Source organism: Heterodontus francisci, chromosome 42 (genome assembly GCF_036365525.1).
Source record: "Heterodontus francisci isolate sHetFra1 chromosome 42, sHetFra1.hap1, whole genome shotgun sequence".
In the NCBI taxonomy this organism is placed as follows: Eukaryota; Metazoa; Chordata; class Chondrichthyes; order Heterodontiformes; family Heterodontidae; genus Heterodontus; species Heterodontus francisci.
In genome coordinates, this window is record NC_090412.1 from 12,002,902 (window position 1) to 12,024,204 (window position 21,303).

At 40.2% G+C, this 21,303-nt stretch overlaps 1 protein-coding gene across 1 annotated transcript in view; it reads right to left on the bottom strand.

Moving 5' to 3' along the window:
• Window positions 1-6,217: 6,217 nt before the first annotated feature.
• The window catches only part of LOC137355330 (very long chain fatty acid elongase 6-like), a 79,203-nt gene continuing 64,117 nt past the window's right edge, over window positions 6,218-21,303 (bottom strand). The window contains exons 2-4 of the mRNA XM_068020320.1: window positions 17,435-17,566; window positions 11,229-11,380; window positions 6,218-7,097 (exon numbers count right to left, since the gene is read on the bottom strand). Coding sequence (XP_067876421.1) covers window positions 6,676-7,097; window positions 11,229-11,380; window positions 17,435-17,566 — 706 coding nt within the window. The 3' untranslated portion in view covers window positions 6,218-6,675. The remainder of the gene's footprint in view (window positions 7,098-11,228; window positions 11,381-17,434; window positions 17,567-21,303) is intronic.

Genomic DNA, 21,303 nt, shown 5'->3' on the forward strand with positions numbered 1-21,303 from the left:
TTTGGCACATTTATAAAGTATATAATAGTCACTGTAGGGCAACACTGTGATCCCTGCACACGCTGTACGCCCTAGATTCTTTCTGCCAATTCACCATAGCGAAGACACCATTTGGTGCCTTTAGCATGTTGATTGTGAATCCTGGCTAGTGCCTTGCGCAGTGTGCAATGGAACGATCAAGAGGAACTAAGGTTTCACAGTGCATATTTGAATAATATTACTGAATTTGCTGTGGAGGCTTTTTCAGGAGCTACTTTGGCATTTTAATTTTTTTAAATCTTGGATATTCTGAAAGGAATGTGGAATTGTAACAAAGACTAGAATGGATTGTGCTGTGGTTTGTTTAGGGAAGTACCGCATACTGTGAACGTCTGGATTTCTTGTCAACAGTGGCTTGGTTCTGAGGTTCTTTATTTGTTCCTGCAGGATGACCATGTCCTAAATAAGACACATGGACTAGGTACAATACATGCACGTTAAACATTTCATCAAGTCACCAGGAAGATTAACAGATTCAATCATGTTTATTAGTGTATTTATAACCATTTGGCTTTTGTACATACTGTTTTTCACTTTGGTTTATGTTATAATATTATGTTATAATTAAGAACAATTGATCATTATACTGCAAACTTAGTGTCAACTGGAACAGACTGACATTTGCTCCACATCTTGGACTTGACCATGAAATGCAATCTTATTAGGGATGACACTATATTTAAAAAACAACAGGACATTGAAGCTGATCTTTAGGGGAAAAAAAAGTCACCAGAAGAGCAGTTCTACTATTACACACAAATATTGTGAATGGAACAAGACAAAATGGAATATGAACTGTTCACAGAAACATGGAAAACAGAATTATTCTTGAGCATCTTTTTCGTTTTGTTTTCAAATGTTTTACGAAAACCATAATCCAGCTATTTTTCACTATAACTGATTTCTGTTAAATATGATCTTGAAAGGAAACTAAGATGTGTCCAATATCCCTATTTAAAGGGCCCCTGTCTTTTTGGGGAGGGGATCGAAAAGCAGTCATTTTTGCCTTTGTGATATGACATCCAGGTAATGTGTTTTGACATCACTAAGGAATTGTAAGATCAGGAGGAAGAAAGTAACAATTTTAATTGATGAATATTCCCCTCGAGTTCTTGTTTGAGCTTTGAATTGTCACCAATGTGCAACTCCTATAATTCTGTTTTCTCTTTTGCAAATCAAGAACTTTAAACAGTAACACTGCCCTTTTAAACTTGTTTGCTTTGAGGTTTTTGGGAGCTATGGCTTCTTGTTCTCCTGTTGCTTAATTTTTATTTTCAGAAGTTTAAAAGTTCATCTCCCCTGCTACAAAAAGCTGTTCACAGAAAAATCTTATCTCTTCCCTGATCATAGGGGGCAAGATACATAGGTTGGGGCCAGGTATCTGTGTAACATATATTTAGCTCTGTGCATTTTAGCATATGGAGGAATAGCTTTCTGCATGCTTTTCTCACTTCCTGTTGCAGGTAATGTTAGCAATTTCATATTTTGACCAGTTTAGCTGCCACAACCTCACACTGTCTGAATTTACATGGTATAATACAGTATTCACAATAAACAGGTCATTCAGTCCAACAGGTCCACTCCGGTGCCTGTGCTCCACAAACCACCTCCCACCCTACTTTATCTAACACCATCAACTTTTTTTAAAAAAATTTCACTTCCCCTTAAATGCATCTATGCTGGTCGCCTCAACTACTCCTTGTGATAGCCAATTGCACATTCTAATCACCTAGTGGGTAAAGAGATTTTTCAGAATTGCCTACTGGATTTATTAGTGACTATCTGTGTAGTTCTTGTGTCCCCTGCAAGTGGAAACAACTTCCCTGCATCTATCCTATCAAACCCTTTCATTATCTTAAAGACTTCTGTTAATCTAATAACTTCTTGCTTGGTACCAATGGAGCTGCTTCATGAACACCCATAGTTAATAATAGTAAACCTATGTAAAACTGCAGTATTTTATGGCTTTTATATTCCAAAGAAAGGTATAAAACTCAAGTATAAACTCTGAATTAGCCAAAAGCCCACAACCTATGAAATAAAATCAAACAATACAATATAGTTCTGCATAAATGCATTCAAGTAACGAAAATTCATGAGTTCCATAGATTTGAACAAAATGTGCAATTTGGCATGAGATGATTGCAGACAGGCTGTGGAAATACTGGCTTCCTAGTAGCAGGTTGCAAATCATGGCAACCCTCTGTTATATCTGTGGAAACTCTCCTTTTCCTTTTTGGTTCAATTACCCTTATCAGTTGCCAAGTCTTTTGCGGTGCATTTACATTTACACTGTATAATATGTGTAAATTGAGTCAGGTCTCAGCTGATTCTGGGAAGAAGTGATGGGAGACTGCTGGAAAGGTTCAGTTTCAGTTTGACACTGCACGAAGTGCAAATTCAGTGCAGCATCAAACTGTGTTTAAAAAGTGCCCAATCTGGCGTTTTTGTCCCTTCGTTATCCTGCATGCTTTGTAACTGTACTTAAACATCTAGACAGCACAGATACTTCTTCCCACACTGTCTAAATGTTTAAAATGTGACTGCTGAAAGAGGAGCTTTGTGCACATGTATAACCACCCAGGTGAATTACTCTCTCTCCTGGGCAGAAGTCCAGCCAGACAGGATGCAGACAGTGTGGATGTGGTGTACTCTTGCTGAAACTTGTACTGGCCTGTAGCTGAAAGGCAAATGCTTTTTCTCCCTTTCATTCCTTCCTTTCTCTCTCTCTAGCTGTACATGTGATAACTAGCAGAATTGCTGTCATGTTAATAACTGTGAAACTGTTGGAGTGTATGTTTACACATCGTGTCTCTGTTTATGCTGTTACTTTAGGACTAATTATAACTGAGCTGCCTGTATGCTGTCAGCAGCCATTTGATTTGATCCGATTTCTTTCCTTCAAAGTCAATGTCCAGTCATTACTTCTGTGGTGCAATATTTGTACATGCTGTCTCAGAACACTGACCTTTGAAATTACCTTGTGTGTAGATGTTTAATACATCCATATAAAATTTGTTCCTGGAATTTCCAAAAGGCAGTTTAAAAGAAATAGCTTCAGTTAAAATGATGAAGCAATTTCATATGATCATGTGTTTATGCACTAATATTCTGGGACATTTCAAGCTACAGTGAGTTTTTTTAAGTTGCCGTGAACTGCTACAGTTTAGCGTGGTTATGGATACCATTGGGGGCGAGAGGAAGAACGTTACATCTCTATTCTGGTTATAGTAATAATCAGCTTTGAGCTTTCAGAACCTATTCCAGCACCCATGCAGTAACTGAATTCAATTCCAAGTTCCGCAATAGTTTAAATAAAATATGTAGAATAAAATACTACAAAGATATGTGCAGTTGAAGACAGCCATTTGACTTATCTAGCTCATGCTTTCATAAAGAGCTACAATTTCCCCTCATGACAGCCCTCTTGAATGATTCCAGACTATTGGCCTATCTGAAAAGTCAATCCAGATGTGAATCACTCTTTGCATGAAGCTGTGCTTTGTCACATCTGTCTTTAATTTGTCTTTCACTAGCTTGTAACTTGTCCTTGTGATTGAACCTCAAATAATCCATTGGATTAAATTATTCAATTCCATAAAGTCCCTCTCATTTGCCTCCTTTGACAGCTGAAGAGTACTACATTGCAAACTATGTGCCTTGAATAAGTTAAAATAATTGCACTGAAAAGAAGAGAGTTGCATTTGTCTAGCAAGGGTAAAGTACAAATTCAGTTTTTCCAAGTCATTGTTGCTGTGAAGCTCTTACAATACATACATCTGATACAGAAAATACTATTAACAGTTCTTTCTAATTTGAAGAAATTAATGTTTAAAAAAACTCAGCCTTTGGAAATCTTTTAAATGAGATGGGAGAAGACTTAACTAATTTGTACTGGGTAAATGCTCTAGCTGCCTTTATAAAACAAAACTGCAAGATATAATTAACGAGCTCTGGGTACCAAAGCAAAAAGCATTCAGATTTTTTTGGGATTTTTGCCTTTTCTGTAAAAATAAACAAATTTTTTAAAACTCTTCAAACTGGAGTTTAACAAAGAAAAAAAATACAATAAAAATGAACCCAATACCAGATTTAAATATTAAATGCACATTTTGTTTTTGGTGAAGTCTCCACTCTCCCCTATAGCGTTATGATTGAAAGCAGCTTTTGGGAATACTCGAAGGGACAGCTTCCTTGCACCTTAAGTGTAGAATGAGCGGTAGTCTATTTTCATGAACCTAGCTGCAAATATTAGTAATGTTTATGTACAATGATAAATTGTTCTATATACATTGTGTTTATAGATTCTACAATCCCTCACCACCTTTTGATCAAGGATGCTGTTTCATCCTGATCTGATCTTTTGACATGACATTTGGCTATATTACTGCTCTTTACATGCTTCCAACACATGCCATATACTATTTTAATTACATTTAAAGTCCTTGTTCCCTTTTTCCTTACAGTAAACAACTCCTAATTATTCACCTGTCAATAAATGCAATTTATTACAATCTAAATTGGTACACTTTTCACTCCAAAAGGACTCAAAAGACACTGGGAAACCACCAAAACAACTAACTCTGGCTAATCTCAAAATTACACAAAATTATTTCTTAAATAATTATTCCATGACTGTTGTGGAATAACAGCAACAACCACAAAAAAGCTGTGGGGTGGGGGCAACTTGTCTACTTTTAGTTTTCTTCCAAGTAACCCATTAAATCTGTTATCATTTGTAGGGGTTCTCATTTTATTGAGAGTACAATGGACAGATGTCCAGTAAATTCTAGAAGGTTTTATGTAAATGTTTCTGTCAGAAAGCACTTTCCCTGGTTTTTAACAAAGTCTATTTTGTCAAACTTGTAATACAGCTAAACCCATCTTTGCCTGAATCCAGGCTTGCAGACTTCTTTGGCAGGGGGAAGCCAACTTGGCACAATAATATGAGCAATGGACTGGGAGACCAGCTTTCAACTCCCAACCTCAGAGTTGCATCTGAGTTTCCTCTGTACTTGGCTACCCTTAGCTGAGCTTCCAGCTCCAGGACCCAACAAAGTTGAAGTGCTTAGCTCAGCTTGCATTTTGCATTACCATCTTGCACTGGATCACTATGTTCGGGCATTTGTGGACATACGAAGGTTCTCTGAGCTCACTGTTCATCAGTTACAGTGAACAGCAACAAGGAGGCCAAGCTTTATAAGGACTGAGACTCTTATAATGAGGGTGGATTTTTGTAAATGAAACAGCCATTTACATGATTTTTTTCTAAAAGGTGACAGATTGTGCTTCATGGGCAAGATTAAGTGCATTTAAGTGATTGACATTAAGAACACTGCATTGGGAATGACTTTGGCAAGTCAAAAGATGGCAATTTTTATACTGTATGGGAACATTTCCATGTCTAAGCTTGCATGTTAACTATCCAATAACTAAAATCTAAATATTAATGTTGGTGATATAGTGGATAAATGCTTGGTATGTTTGTGACATTCCTTTGACTGCTATTTTAATGGACTCTAGCCTGTTTATTTTAATTTGGTTGACTCTCCGCTAAAAAAGCAGGCAAAGGAATGGTGTATGTGTACTAATATTGCCAACAGTAATTTCTTAAATATTAAGTTTAACTTAAAAATAGGTAAACTCTCACATTCTTCCTGGAGCTCTCCCATTCCAAGAAAAAAACTATTATTTTAAAAAGCTTTATGTTATGGGATTTGGTACGCTGGAAATTATGTTCAAACCAAATATTCATTTACCTAAAGTCAACAATAAACATGACAAGGAGAGACCTGTCCTGTATCTGTCCTGTGTATGATTAGAGGTAAAGTCCTCCAAGTCTTGTGTAATTGATGGTACCAGAATCTAGGTAATGACAACTATATGAAGCACTAAATCCAGTACCTCTTGAAGATCTGTCCCGTCAGCAGGACGGACGCTGTAAGGTGCTAAATCCTGCATCTAGATTGCCTCATACAAAAAGGGAATGCCAATTTGAGATTTCATTGTGGAGAACGATTAGTGTCTTCAGAATGTTCCACACACTATACAGCAGTTAGTGCACAAGCTAGACTGCAGTGAAACTCAGACTGTAAAATCCTACACAAATTATTTCTGAATTTGTTTTAAATTCTCTAAATTTTCACTAAATTTCCCTTTTCTTTGTGTTTTGGTTTCAAATAATGCAAGTAGAAGCTCAACTAGGGTGGCTTCTTCCATTCATTCATTTATAATCTCTACATCAAACACTGAGGCCATAGCTAAGCTCCTCTGCATGCTCTGCTAAAATTGGTCCCACACAACTACAATTATTGCTTCTGCATCATTTTCATAGTTCAAATTGTGCAGCTTGTACAAAAGGGGGAAAGGATAAGATTCAGGTTTCAACATTCTGGGATAAGTCTGTACCAGCACTGACACCTACAGTGTATCCTGGAGATGGTGCCAGCCAACAGCTTCTAATGGAGAGCAGTACGGAATGTGAACATGGAAAGTGTGATCCTTTAAAAATCTACAGAATGCCACAGTTAATATCAAATAACTCCAAACCGTTTTGACAAAACCACAACACCATCCATGTTTGTGCATTAACCACTGACTGACACTATTCCATTTATTTTGATCTTCACCCTGCGGTTAATCTGCCTTTAAACCCTTCTTCCTACTTAAGTAGGTTTCATAGAAGAAGCAGCAAAAGAGAAGGAAGTAGCTAAAATACATAATGGAAGACAAGATGATATTTGCAAAGAAGGAAGGGCAATGGCCCTCGTGCATCCACATGTAAATCAGCACATTCACTACCATGCCCATTACCATCTGCATGATCTGGGTGAGGGTAATAAACATGGCAAACCTACGTGGCACATGAAAGCCCGCAGCGCGAAGTGTGTAGTATGAGTACATAAAGGCGTGGACGCCATAATTCATAGTCATGAACCAGCCGCCACCAGCTACCATATCTTTGTAGGAATACCAGGAGTACAGCAACACTGTGATGTGGTGATACCAGTGCAGGAATATCAGCTTCTGTTTCCGTAAAACGATGAATACAGTGTCACCTGTAATAGAAGGTATCAGACATTTCAGCAAATCTCAGCAAAACGCAGAGCTGGGTGATCAGATAGGTACAAAATCCTGGCTGTGAGGCAAGAGTGGTACCAACTAAGCCACGTTTGACACTTAAGTATTAAAAGAATTGCATATTTATATTTGTGAAAAAAATAGCATCCAAATATCCCTTTAAGTGCTAAAGGCAAAATGACAGCCAGAGCAGATTAAATCACTGCTTGTAAGCATGTTTACATTTCTTAGGGTAGAGTTGCTGCTTTGGGCATAATTGGCAATCAGGATGAAAATTGCACCCAAAATTTTGCTCGTTTTGAGAAATGTTTTCTCTCTCTCTCTCTCGAGTGTCCATTCAAGCTCATTTGCATATCGCTGAACATAAAATGTAAGCAGGCAGCATTTTACAAAGCAATTTTGTTTTTAATTTGCTTAAAAAATATTCCTAGACATACTTGAATACTGGTGACTGCAATTTGATTATTACAGCTGAAAATCGGTTTATCACAAAAAATAAACATTTTACAGATGTCTGGCCACCATCTGTGAGTAAACTGATTTTAAATAGCTGAAATGACCTATGCAGAACCATTTGAACAATACGAAATAGCAGGAATAAGCCCTTCGATCATTCTCCACCATTCAATAAGCTTCTGGTTTAACTTCTACATCAACTCCATTTTCCTGCAATATCCCCGTAACAACTGAATCCCTTGGTGCCTAAAATCTATCCATCTTGGTCTTGAATATACTCAAAGGCTGAGCTTCCACAGCCCTCTGGGGTGGAGAATTCCAAAGATTCACAACACACTGAGTGAAGAAATTTCTCCTCATCTCAGTCCTAAATGCCTAACCCCTTACACTGAGACTATTTATTAACCCTTGTTCTAGACTCTCCAGCCAGGGGAAGCAGCCTCTCAGCATCTATCATGTAAATCTTGCATGTTTCAATGAGATCACCTCTCATTATTCTAAATTTCAGAGAATATAGTCCCATTCTACTCAATCTATCTTCATTATCACTCTAATGCAAGTATATCCTTTCTTAGGTAATGAAACCAAAACTGTACACAGAAATTCAGGTGTGGTCTCAGACTTCCTACTCTTATACTCCAACTCACTTGCATTAAAGGGTAGCATACCAATTAGCTTGCTGTACTTGCATATTAACTTTCTGTGATTCGTGTACAAGGACACCCAAATCCCAATATTTACTAGTTTCTCACCTTTTAAAAATATTCTGTTTTTCCATTCTTCTTACCAAAGTAGATAATTTCACACTTCCCCACATCATACTCCACCTGCCACCTTCTGGACCAATCACTTAACCAGTCAATATCCCTTTGCACCTTCCACACAGCTTACTTTCCCACATAATTTTGTGTCATTAGGAAGCTTGGATATTTAACACTCGGGTTCCCTCATCTAGGTAATTGATACAGATTATAAATAGCTTAGTCGCAAGCAATTATCCTTGCAGCACTCCACTAGTTATGCCCAGCCATTTAAAAATAGAGTTATACAGCATAGAAACAGGCCCTTCGGCCCATCGTGTCTGTGCTGGCCATCAAGCACCTAACTATTCTAATCCCACTTTCCAGCACTTGGCCTGTAGCCTTGTATGCTACGGCATTTCAAGTGCTCATCTAAATACTTCTTAATCTCCTCCCTTGCCTCACATAACAGCCTGGGATACATCTCATCTGGGCCTGGGGATTTATCCACTTTTAAGCCCGCTAAAACAACAAAATGGCCCGTTTATTCCTACTCTGTTTTCTACCCTTTAATCAATTCTCAATCCCATGAGCTCTAATCTTGAGTAATAACTTCTTGTGTGGCACTTTATTAAATGCCTTCTAAAAATCCAAATTTACTACATTCACTGTGTTTCCCCCTTACCTATCCTGCTAGTTACACCTTCAATTTGTCAAACACCATTTCCTTTTCGTAAAACCATGTTGACTCTCTAGTTATATTGGTGTACAAAAGTCAGTTTCTTAATATTTATTTTTTAAAATTACATCCAAAAGCTTTTGAAATGTGACTATTAGTGTCCTTGCACCTAAAAAAGTGCTTATTTGTAAAAGCCTCAGGGGCCTGCAAACGAGCGAAATTAACAGAAACTCTCAGTGGTGACTGATTCGATCTGGGGAAGCATAGCCACTATTGTGGGTGGGGCCAGCTACCAGCACAATGTTTTTTAAATCAGCGCAAAAGATTGTGGAAAGTCGATTTGTGCTGAACGTAACTTGCAATTAAAGCTCCACGATCTTATATACAAACATATGAATTAGGAGCAAAGTAGGTCATTAGGCCCCTTAAACCTGCTCCACCATTCAATAAGATGATGGCTGATCTGTTTGTGTCTCGAAATCGCACTCCCATCTGCCCCAATAACCTTTGATTCCCTTGCCTAACAAGCATCTATCTACCTCTGCCTTACAAATATTCAATGACCCTGCTTCCACCACCTTCTGTGGCAGAGAGTTCCAAAGTCGCACAACCCTCTGAGAAAAAAAATTCTCCTCATTTCTGTCCTAAATGGGCGACCCCTAATTTTAAAACAGTGCCCCCTAGTTCTGGACTTCCCCACAAGAGGAAAAATCCTTTCCACATCCACCTTGTCAAGACCGTTCAGGATCTTATATACTTCAATCAAGTCTCCCCTCATTCTTCTAAACTCCAGGGAAAACAAGCCCAGTCTGTCCAACCTTGCCTCATAAGACACCCTGCTCATTCCAGATATCAATCTAGTAAACCTCGTCTGAACTGCCTCCAATGCATTCACATCCTTCCTTAAATAAGGAGACCAAAACTGCACACAGTATTCGAGATGTGGTCTCACCAATATGCTCTGGAGAACTGAAGCATAACATCCTTACTTTTATTTTCAATTCCTCTCGTAATAAAGGATCACATTCTATTAGCCTTCTTTATTACTTGCTGTACCTGCATACTACTTTTTTGTGACTCATGCATTAGAACACCTAGATCCCTCTGCACCTTGGTGTTCTGCACTCTTATTTAAGTAATACTCTGCTTTTTTATTCTTTCTGCCAAAGTGAACAACTTCACATTTCCCACATCTGCCAGATTTTTGCTCACTTACTCAAACTATCTATATCGGTCTTCAAGCTCCTTATGTCCTCTTCACAAGATCTTTTGGGTTGATTTGGCAGTATTCGGGTGAATTGTGCCAAAAGTGCCAGCGCAACCGAACAGAAACTCCAGGTCAATGTTTCTGCATGCACTGGGAGGAAAAATGTGACATCACAATGCAATGTATCTGCTTAAAAAATGTTTTTGGGAAAAGCAAAAATCAAGTCATGGTTGACTTAGCAAAATGGGGGCTTCTCCTCACTTATAATGTACAATAAAGGCCTGCTACCCGACCCGAACCTGACGGGACCCGACGATATGTGTCGGGTTTGGGTCGGGTCGGGCTGCTCTTCCGGGTCCAGCCTTCGGGTTGGGCCGGGTCCGAGTTGGGCTGGGTCCAAGTCGGACACACACAACAAGGCAAGTGTTAAAAGTTAAAAAACTTAGCTGAGCTGCGAGTCCGGGACATCAAGCAGGAAAACTGAGTGCGCAGTGAGCATGTGAGCATCTCTATGACATCATCACACTCCTGCTGCAGCTTCCTGCAGATTGGGAGTTGGAAGGTAAGTAAAGGGAACATTGCAGTGGTCGGGTTGGGCTCAGGGCGGGCCGGGCTTGGGGGAGAAATGGAGGGACTCGGGCCGGGTCGGCTCGGGTCCCAAGTGGTTCTGTCAGGTTCAGGTCGGATTTTCTTTGTCACTTGAGCAGGCCTTTAATGCACAATATCTCTCACCTATAAATGGCTTATGCAGATACTGGGAGAAAATGTATTTGATTGCACTGTTGCAAGAGTTTTTTTTTAAAATCAAGTTAGCTTGGAAGGAGGAAGGGCAGAAGAGAGGTGGAATCCTTGGCTACAACTTGAACCCAAAGTTAGCTAATTAATTGTAGTTTGCTCATTTTACCTTGTTTGGCAGAGGGGTGGGTGGAGAACAATTCTGACAAAACACCATACATAAACACACAAATTCAGAATAAATGGGTTGACAGTGAATGTGGACACAATTCTGTGATGTCTTTTATCTCACCTAGTTCTGGAGCTTTGCTCAAAACAAATGCGTATGCCCAGAATTTGCTCACAGGTCCATTGTAGAAGCTCTGGTCACATACGGATTGCTTGAAGCCACTGGTGTACAGTACATGCCACATGTACCACCCTGTTCTGAAAGCACCAAGAATACTGTGGGGGAAGAAAAAGACTTATTTTCATTGCATAGTTACAATACATGTTCTAGTATAAATTAGTCATATACTCCACCTTTTTGGCATATTATTTCATCTCCTTCCTGAATTACCTATCTGGCACTTTACAACAATGTGCGTCTTCCCAATGATGCAAGTTTGTAACATTAATAGGAGGTGTACATTAAAATAGTAGGATTTTAATTGCGCGCAGGAAGGAGACAGCAGAACAGATTTTTCAGTCCTCCGGTTCCCTGTTGAGGTGAGGAGCTGATATGTTGCAGGGATACGATCATGAGCTTCTTTTAGCACAATGTGGAGGTTTATTTTAAATTGGATCTACCCTGTGGTACCTCTGTGATTTTCATTGGTTTATTTTGAACATGCTATGTAGAAACTGAAGTTTATTGTTAGATTTCTTACTCGTGGAATTTTGTAGCTGATCAAACTATTTCTGAAACTTGAATGACTCATTCCTGTTCAGTCCTATGCTCACTTGACATTTTCAAATTTAGAACCAGTTGTCAAAATGGTTGATTTTAGTGTGTGAACATGCAAGCTCCATTACTAGGGGAGCAAATGCTATTTTTTTTTTGCAGGCAATAACCACTTGCATTAATATAACGCCTTTGATATAGCAGAAAATCACACTCCAAGGCATTTCACAGAGATGCAAGCAGAACTCTGTCCTCCTTTTACTGTATTTTTCTCTGCATCAAGAAAGGAACAAACATTCACAATTTCAATAATACAACCTTGTTAAAAACAGGTATCTGGACAAGATTCCAACTCAGGAGGTCAACTTATACTTATGATGTCAAATGATGATGTTAATGAGTGTCAGCTGAAGTTCAGTTGGTAGCACTCTCACCTCGGATTCACAAGGTTTTGGTTCAAGTCCCACTCCAGGACTTGAGCACAAAAGTCAAAGCACATGCTCCAGTGCAGTACTGAGGAAGTGTTGCACTGTTGGAGCTGCTGTCTTTTGGATAAGACATCAAACTGAGGCCCCATATGCCCTCTCAGGTGGATGTAAAATGTCCCATGGCACTATTTCAACAGAGAGCAGGGGAGTTGTCCTGGCCAACATTCATCCCTCAATCAACATCACAAAAACAGATGATCTGGTCATTATCACATTGCTATTTATGGGGGCTTGCTGTCTACAAATTGGCTGCCACATTTCCTACATTACAACCATGGCTACACTTCAAAAGTACTTCATTGGCTGTAAAGTGCTTTGGGATGTCCCTGTGATTACGAAAGGCACTATACAAATGCAAGTTTTCTTTTTGATAGATTTGTTAAGCTATGTTATGCTATTCCAGGGCAATCATTTATTAAGGACATCGAAGACCATTCCTTCCCATTTTAATTGGGACCGCTAAAGTGAAAGGTTCAGATTGTCCAACAGATGGCTCGGTTATCACTCAATTAAACTTCTTTCACACAGTTAAAACAACACCAAAGTCACACTTTGCATGTGTGTGTAGCTTTACTGAAAAGCCATGGTGTTAGCTGGGGTACGTGAGCGACATTCAAAAATGCTGATTGTGAAAGCAGTTGGTTCAGGACGTTTTCAAACTGCTCCAGGCAATGAACGGAGAAGACAAGGTTGAACAGAGACTTGCAAAGGTTTGTGAAGTAAATCAAAGTTTGTAAAAATTGTCACACCATGTCAATAAATTGGTATGTTATTTGCTGTATAGTCTATGGTAAATGTGGCAACCAATTTGCCTTCACTGATGATTGCACAATGTTCAGCACCATTCGTGACTCCTCAGATATTGAAGCAGTCCGTGTAGAAATGCAGCAAGACTTGGACAATATCCAGGCTTGGGCTGATAAATGGCAAGTAACATTCGCGCCAGACAAGTGCCAGGCAATGACCATCTCCAACAAGAGAGAATCTAACCATCTCCCCTTGACATTCAATGGCATTACCATTGCTGAATCCCCCACTATCAACATCCTAGGGGTTACCATTGACCAGAAACTGAACTGGAGTAGCCATATAAATACCGTGGCTACAAGAGCAGGTCAGAGGCTAGGAATCCTGCGGCGGGTAACTCACCTCCTGACTCCCCAAAGCCTGTCCACCATCTACAAGGCACAAGTCAGGAGTGTGATGGAATACTATCCACTTGCCTGGATGGGTGCAGCTCCAACAACACTCAAGAAACTCGACACCATCCAGGACAAAGCAGCCCGCTTGATTGGCACCCCATCCACAAACATTCACTCCCTCCACCACCAATACACAGTGGCAGCAGTGTGTACCATCTACAAGATGCACTGCAGCAATGCATCAAGGCTCCTTAGACAGCACCTTCCAAACCCACAACCTCTACCAGCTGAAGGACAAGGGCAGCAAATGCATGGGAACACCATCACCTGCAAGTTCCCCTCCAAGTCACACACCATCCTGACTTGGAACTATATCGCCGTTCCTTCACTGTCGCTGGGTCAAAATCCTGGAACTCCCTTCCTAACAGCACTGTGGGTGTACCTACCCCACATGGACTGCAGCGGTTCAAGAAGGCAGCCCACCACTACCTTCTCAAGGGCAATTAGGGATGGGCAATAAATGCTGGCCTGGCCAGCGACGCCCACATCCCATGAATGAATAAAAAAAACCTTTGTGCAGCCATGTCCTGTCACTTATGTAGGCAGCTAGATGCAAAATTAACTTGATTAAAGCCTGTAGTTTCAACATCTAGTTTTATTTTGATGTTAATTTTATTTAGTGGAACACAGTGCACTTTAATCTTCCTTCTCCATTAATGACAGTGTAGAACTGTACACAACACTCTGTTGTACAAAGGGTGGGGACAGGCATATCTCCACTAACCCAGCATTCTGAGCTGCCACACAGTCTTCACATAAACAGATAAGGCCACATTCAAAGGTGCAGCCTTAACATTGCAAAGCATTTGGAACACATGTCTCCTAAGGGCCTTTGGGCTGTTTCCAGCACTTCCATGCCTGTTGCTCTGATTGAAAATGAATGAGTCTTTGAAGCGACCTGTCATTTTGGGATCATTTCTTCTCTGCTTTCACATGACACACATCGAACTGTGAAAATTTCTTTTGACCTATACTGTCATCAGCCCTGATAGAAGATAAAACATCTATGAATCGCACAACACTAATAAACCTCAGCCCTAGGACTTTACTTCCTATGGGTCCTCAGTCTGTGCCTGTGGGTACACTGCCTGTGAAAGGATTAATTACTGAAGAGCATCAAAAAGTCTAGTAAGTGGAAACTGTAAACAGAGGTAACAAAATATGACTACAAATGGCTGACTACTTTCCTGCGAAATGCCTTGGGACATTTTACCATGTTAAAAGTGCGATATAAACGCAAGCAGTTTTGTTATAAAATACGCATTTCAGCTCCATTAATATCCAGAAGGAACCACGATTCTGCAATCAGTCTCTTAATCAAATGTGGTGAAAATCCACAATGAAAATGCAGTCCAGCTGAGAATGTTACATTTTCCCAGGATGAGAAATTAACACCAATGATATTGGCGAGAGTGATAAGAGAATATCTTTCAGCCCAACATTGGGGTAGGAGGAATGAAGCATGACAAGCTTTTAATTCGCACAAACTGTTCCCACTGGACATTTCAGAGTCAACCCTCATTGTACATCAGGCAAGTTCCTCACCTGGATTGAGCCTTGCTAAAATGGGGTTCAGGGACAGCTGGCAGAGTGGGGCAGTTAGGAAGTAGTGCATATAATGAACCCTTAAGGGCTGCAAGTGAGAGCTCAAGGCTCTGAGTAATTCGATGTCACTGGAACGATCAAAGAAGAAAGTAAACCCAAAATGGTAGGTGCCACTGAAGTGGCAAATCACCATTATTTGAACACTGGTAATTGCTACAAATATCCTCGCCTTTCTTTTGTAGACATATCTAGAGGGAGAAGCTTGACTTCCTTCCCCTTCCACAAGTACCACTCAATATCAAAAAGAAGTTGATATTCCAAAGGTCTAGGCATCTCATAGCCTGGAATTTTTAAAGAGACCTATTGTAGGAGAGTGGGAAAAGAAATATTCTGTGCACATTGCAACAGATAGTGGAGTACAGGAACAAAAGCCTTATTCCAAGAAGAAAAAGCTTATGCTGCTGCTGTTATACCTGGTTACCAGCTTGAGTCCAGGCAAGATGTGTCAGCCCTTATGAAATGTCTCATCCTACATTATCCAGGTGATGCACAGAATTGACACTTATTTAATCTGAGTCAGACCCCTGTCGATAAGAAGCACTGATACCTGTCATGATGTGCAATGCATTGCGGGCACTGTGTCACCTTGCATTACACTAGAGCAGACTTAATACTATTCAATTGCCTTGAGCATACTTGTCGGAGCAAAGGGAAACAGGGCTCACTACTGGGATTTTTATGCTATATTTACGATGACAGCATCAAATGCAGCCTAAAAATCTTGGCATAACAGCCACGCAAACACTCCTAGGAAACAAACTGCGAAGTCAGTACATCTATCCAGATCCAGTCAGAACTAAATCAAGTTCAAGTACTCAAGTAGCATTTCATTAATAGGCACCATATTTACCGGCTTTTTACACAAAATGGAATGGCTGCAGATAATTCTGACAGACAATTAAGTCCCTTTTGTCATTATTAGAATTTGTTGCAGCCACTCAGACCTAACATTTGCTAATGCTGGTTTCATGGTGAAAGGTTTTCATTTGATTAATCTCACAAATAGATGCTGTCAAAGCATAACTACATTTTTAAAAGGTTGGTGGTTGAACATAGGTTGCATCAGCATTTTCACACTGGCTAATTATAAGTGTAATGCTGGACAAAATCACAACAGCTCAGTGGCTGCAAAATCACCAGGTTTTGCTTCTGTTCTTCAAGATGAGGGAAGGTCAGTGCTTTAACAACAAATGCTGTTTCTTTCCTCTCTTGAAAGCATTTGTTGCAATTTGCAAATAAATCAGTGTAGTTGAAGTGCTCCTGATCGCTATGTTACATTGAAGCCCAGCATTTGCCAGGAGATGAGTAAACTGAAAAGTGTGAACACAGATGGCTAGCTAAGTTTGTTTATGCTTTGAACAACCTCTTGAAATTTAATTGCTGGATGTTTTCCTTTGTGGAATTTGATGATCTGTACAGGAAATCTAATAAATATTTAATGGCAATATCACACGTACTGCAGCTTATCTCTAGCGCAATGCAATTGAGGCACGCAGCGGGGACTTTATCAGATCCTTCGTGAATTACACCCGGTCTCTCAAGTTATTTCTAAATGTTACCAATTCCACTTGACACTTCAGCTTTGCTTATCAGTGACTCTATGAAAGTCATTATGAACTTGCATGCTTGACAGTGCACTAATTTGGAGGGGGAGGTGTAAGATGTAAAAGGAAAATGTAAGAATATTGATAATGGGGAATGACTGAGTTGGAATGTGAAACCAGCTCTGTGATAAATTAGCTTCTGGCTACTGGTGGCTTTTTCAGCAACTGTAAGGAGGACACTTGAGATTGCTTCCACGCCAATAATCTAATGACCAGTTCAAATGAGGTCCTTACTTGTTAACTTCTCATTTACATCTATTCCCAGAACTCTGATGAAAGGTCACTGATCTGAAATGTTAACTCTGCTTCTCTCTCCACAGATGCTGCCAGACCTGCTGAGTATTTCCAGCAGTTCTTGTTTTTATTTCAGATTTCCAGCATCTGCAGTATATTGCTTTTATTTTAGCTTTTATCAAAACTCTTAGCTGATCTGCCCTTGGGCCATTCAACTGCTATGTTCAAGAGAGCCAAGTGGTCATCCATGCCCCAGAGACTGCACTTGGCCACTCTCCTGTCTTTGCAGATAGCCCAGTAGAGATTCACTTTTTAATTTCTCTTTTTATTTTGCTCTGCATTTCTCTTCACTCAGCATGTCTGAGATTGTAAACTCAGTGGAGTAAGGGATCTAATCTTCATCGCCTCCTGCACAGTGGCACACAAATGATTTGTGTCGTTTATCATATAGCAATTTGTACTTTTTTATATCAGTTACTCACCTGAATAAAGCGAGGGTCAGTGACCACAAGACTAGTGGTTTCCGAAGTTCAAACTTCCTCCGCTCTCTCATGTAATACTGCCCTGCAAAGATCAATGCAGCATAAACTGCGGAAAAGAGGAACGACTTGCTCCTAATAAGAAACAGGGGAGAAACAGTCATTAATGTTATGTTAGATTTTACACGCAGAAGCCAGTGTACACCACTCACTGATGCTCTGATTTCAATTTTCAGCAAATTGGAATAACCCAACATATCGTTCAATTTGATTTGAGAGTCAAGTATTTTTAAGTTTATATATGCAATGAGATACAAGAGTATCACAGCTCTTGGGAGCACTGGTAGGTTGTGCCAGAGTAGCGAGCTGCAGGCTCTCTGATGGTGATTTACTGATCTCAGCTATTCTGTTACAGGAAAGTGAAGAAATGAATGGAGGCCAAGCACTGCCCATAGGAAGGTCAAGGGTAAGAGGTCAAAAAAACTTTAAATATAAAAAGCTTGCAATATTGTTCTAATTTATTTCCAATACCGAAACATTTTCAATACTTTCTAATCTAATTTTTGTTATGTTTCTTAAAAAAACAATTAGGTCATTTGGTGATATTTTAATGTAAGCACAATAGTTACATTTTTCTTTACCTGGATTATTAAAGGTAACTAATTAATTGTCAGTGTTGATGATAATGATGCAAGTCATCATTTTCTATTGTTTAATTTTTAATTGTTTCATGGCATTGCTTCAGATGTTTCTTGTATTTGCCTGCATCCAACTCATTTGCATTGTATGAATTCCACTAAGTGGCCCGGGCATTGTTAATTTAAAACTTGCAAAGTGTTTATCAATGGTAAGTAAGATTATAAACAATTTTGTTCAACTTTTCTCTTTTTATTAACTGTTGTTAATGTAGCATCTCCAGGCTCCCCAATGGTTCAGTAATTTATCCAGTGGGTATCTGAACCATAATAACTGTGTTTACATAGCACCCTTTACATTGAAATGTCTTAAAACACTTTGCACAATTAATTAGTTTTGGAAGTGCAGTGACTATTGCTATATAGCCATAGAGACTTTGAAGGTGAGTGGCATAAACCAGCTCTAGTGCAGCCTAACCTACCAGGTATCCTTCAAGAGATCTACTCCACATGTTCCAGATACCTCAGATACAGGGATTTCCAATGGGAAGACCATTGTTGCTAGAAATAGTCCAAGCGAGCAAAAAATGTTGCAACACGCAAAAATTACGAGGGGTTTTGGTAGAGTAAAAAGGAGGAACTGCTTTCACTGGGAAGAGAGTCAGTATCCGGCACACACAGATTTAAGGTACTGGCAAAAGAGAGATCAGGAGACCTTTCTTTGTGCAGCAAGTTGATATGATCTGGAATGCACTGCCTGAAAGGTAGGTAGGTGGAAGCAGATTCACTACAGTCATTTTCAAAAGATAATTAGATATACTTGAAAAGGAAAAGTTTATGGGGAAGGAGCAGGGAAGTGAGCCTAATTGGATAGCTCTTTCAAAGAGCTGACACAAGCATGATGGGCTCAATGGCCCCCTACTGTGCTGTATTAAATGATCCTATGAAAGGTTCATGAGAACCTAACTGCTGACAGAAAAATGGTTAATGGTATTCCTAAGGCATTCTAATTTGTTCAGATAGAATTCATAAGTGAAATTATAAAGCAGTAAGGTGTTGTTCTATAGATTGGTGAGATGTGGGTTCTTATTTCCGTGTGATTAAATTCCTAATCCCAGTCAGGCCATCAGGGGAGACAGACAGCAGAGTCTGGATGGTTCTCCAAAGAGGGACAGCAGGGGAATCCAGTAACTCATCCACTCTCAAACCTACTACACTCCAAATCAAACAGCAACTCGCACTTACATAACACCTTTATATATTCCAAGTCACTTCGCAGAAGCAACTGTCAAGCAAAAATTTTAACACCAAGTCACATAATGAGATATTACAATAGGTGAGCAAAGGCTTGAAGTTGGTAGCTTTTAGGGAAGAAGGATATAATCGAATCAAAAAACCCCAAAGGTTTCCTAAGATGCCAAAAGTCCCCCTGATTTAACTGGAAGCCGTAAGTTTTTCAAGTCTGCTTCTCTATTCTCTGCAAAGGTACACAAGGCAGAAAAATTGCTCCAGGTTTTTTAAAGTAAACATTGTTTATCTTTCAGTTTTCTTTAAATGGACTATCATTCAATGTCAAATGCAGCTTGTTCATCAGTTTACAGCTGAAAATATAATTAGTCAAGCTGACGTGTAGGAATGCATTGTTTTCTTTTGGGCCTCCTTATCTCGAGAGACAATGGATACGCGCCTGGAGGTGGTCAGTGGTTTGTGAAGCAGCGCCTGGAGTGGCTATAAAGGCCAATTCTGGAGTAACAGGCTCTTCCACAGGTGCTGCAGAGAAATTTGTTTGTTGGGGCTGTTGCACAGTTGGCTCTCCCCTTGCGCCTCTGTCTTTTTTCCTGCCAACTACTAAGTCTCTTCGACTCGCCACAATTTAGCCCTGTCTTTATGGCTGCCCGCCAGCTCTGGCGAATGCTGGCAACTGACTCCCACGACTTGTGATCAATGTCACACGATTTCATGTCGCGTTTGCAGACGTCTTTATAACGGAGACATGGACGGCCGGTGGGTCTGATACCAGTGGCGAGCTCGCTGTACAATGTGTCTTTGGGGATCCTGCCATCTTCCATGCGGCTCACATGGCCAAGCCATCTCAAGCGCCGCTGACTCAGTAGTGTGTATAAGCTGGGGATGTTGGCCGCTTCAAGGACTTCTGTGTTGGAGATATAGTCCTGCCACCTGATGCCAAGTATTCTCCGAAGGCAGCGAAGATGGAATGAATTGAGACGTCGCTCTTGGCTGGCATACGTTGTCCAGGCCTCGCTGCCGTAGAGCAAGGTACTGAGGACACAGGCCTGATACACTCGGACTTTTGTGTTCCGTGTCAGTGCGCCATTTTCCCACACTCTCTTGGCCAGTCTGAACATAGCAGTGGAAGCCTTACCCATGCGCTTGTTGATTTCTGCATCTAGAGACAGGTTACTGGTGATAGTTGAGCCTAGGTAGGTGAACTCTTGAACCACTTCCAGAGCGTGGTCGCCAATATTGATGGATGGAGCATTTCTGACATCCTGCCCCATGATGTTCGTTTTCTTGAGGCTGATGGTTAGGCCAAACGTGTAGGAATGCATTGTTTAGGATCTGAAAAACAGGACAGATGGAGAAATCCATTTTGCCCCGTCCCCAAAGTGTTATCATTTTGTGGTAATAAATCTAATCTTGCAATGTCCAAGCAGACTTCAGTGGCTGTCCAGCCATTTTCCTTTCCCGTTACCAGTGCAAGTGCTTGGCCACATGAGCAAACGGCATAATAAAAACAAGAAATGCTGGAACCACTCAGCAGGTCTGGCAGCATCTGTGGAAAGAGAAGCAGAGTTAACGTTTCTGGTCAGAAGGATCACTGACCCGAAACGTTAACTCTGCTTCTCTTTCCACAGATGCTGCCAGACCTGCTGAGTGGTTCCAGAATTTCTTGGTTTTATTTCAGATTTCCAGCATCCGCAGCATTTTGCTTTCATTTGAGCAAATGGCACCCTGTTTTGTTTTTACTTCATTTTCTTTATAATTGTTCGCCTCTGTGGGGAAACAGCTAACAACACATCGCACGAAAGAGAGGAGTATATAAATAAAACATGGACAACAGGTAAAGAAAACAAATGTAAGAAACCATCACCAGGAACAGCTGCCATGAGGCCTGATGATGTATGGTATACATTTTGTTCACACTGTGCTTGCACCAAGTTTTCCACTGGCGCCGAGTTGGGCAAATTCTGTTACCTCCAATTTTTGGCAGCCTTT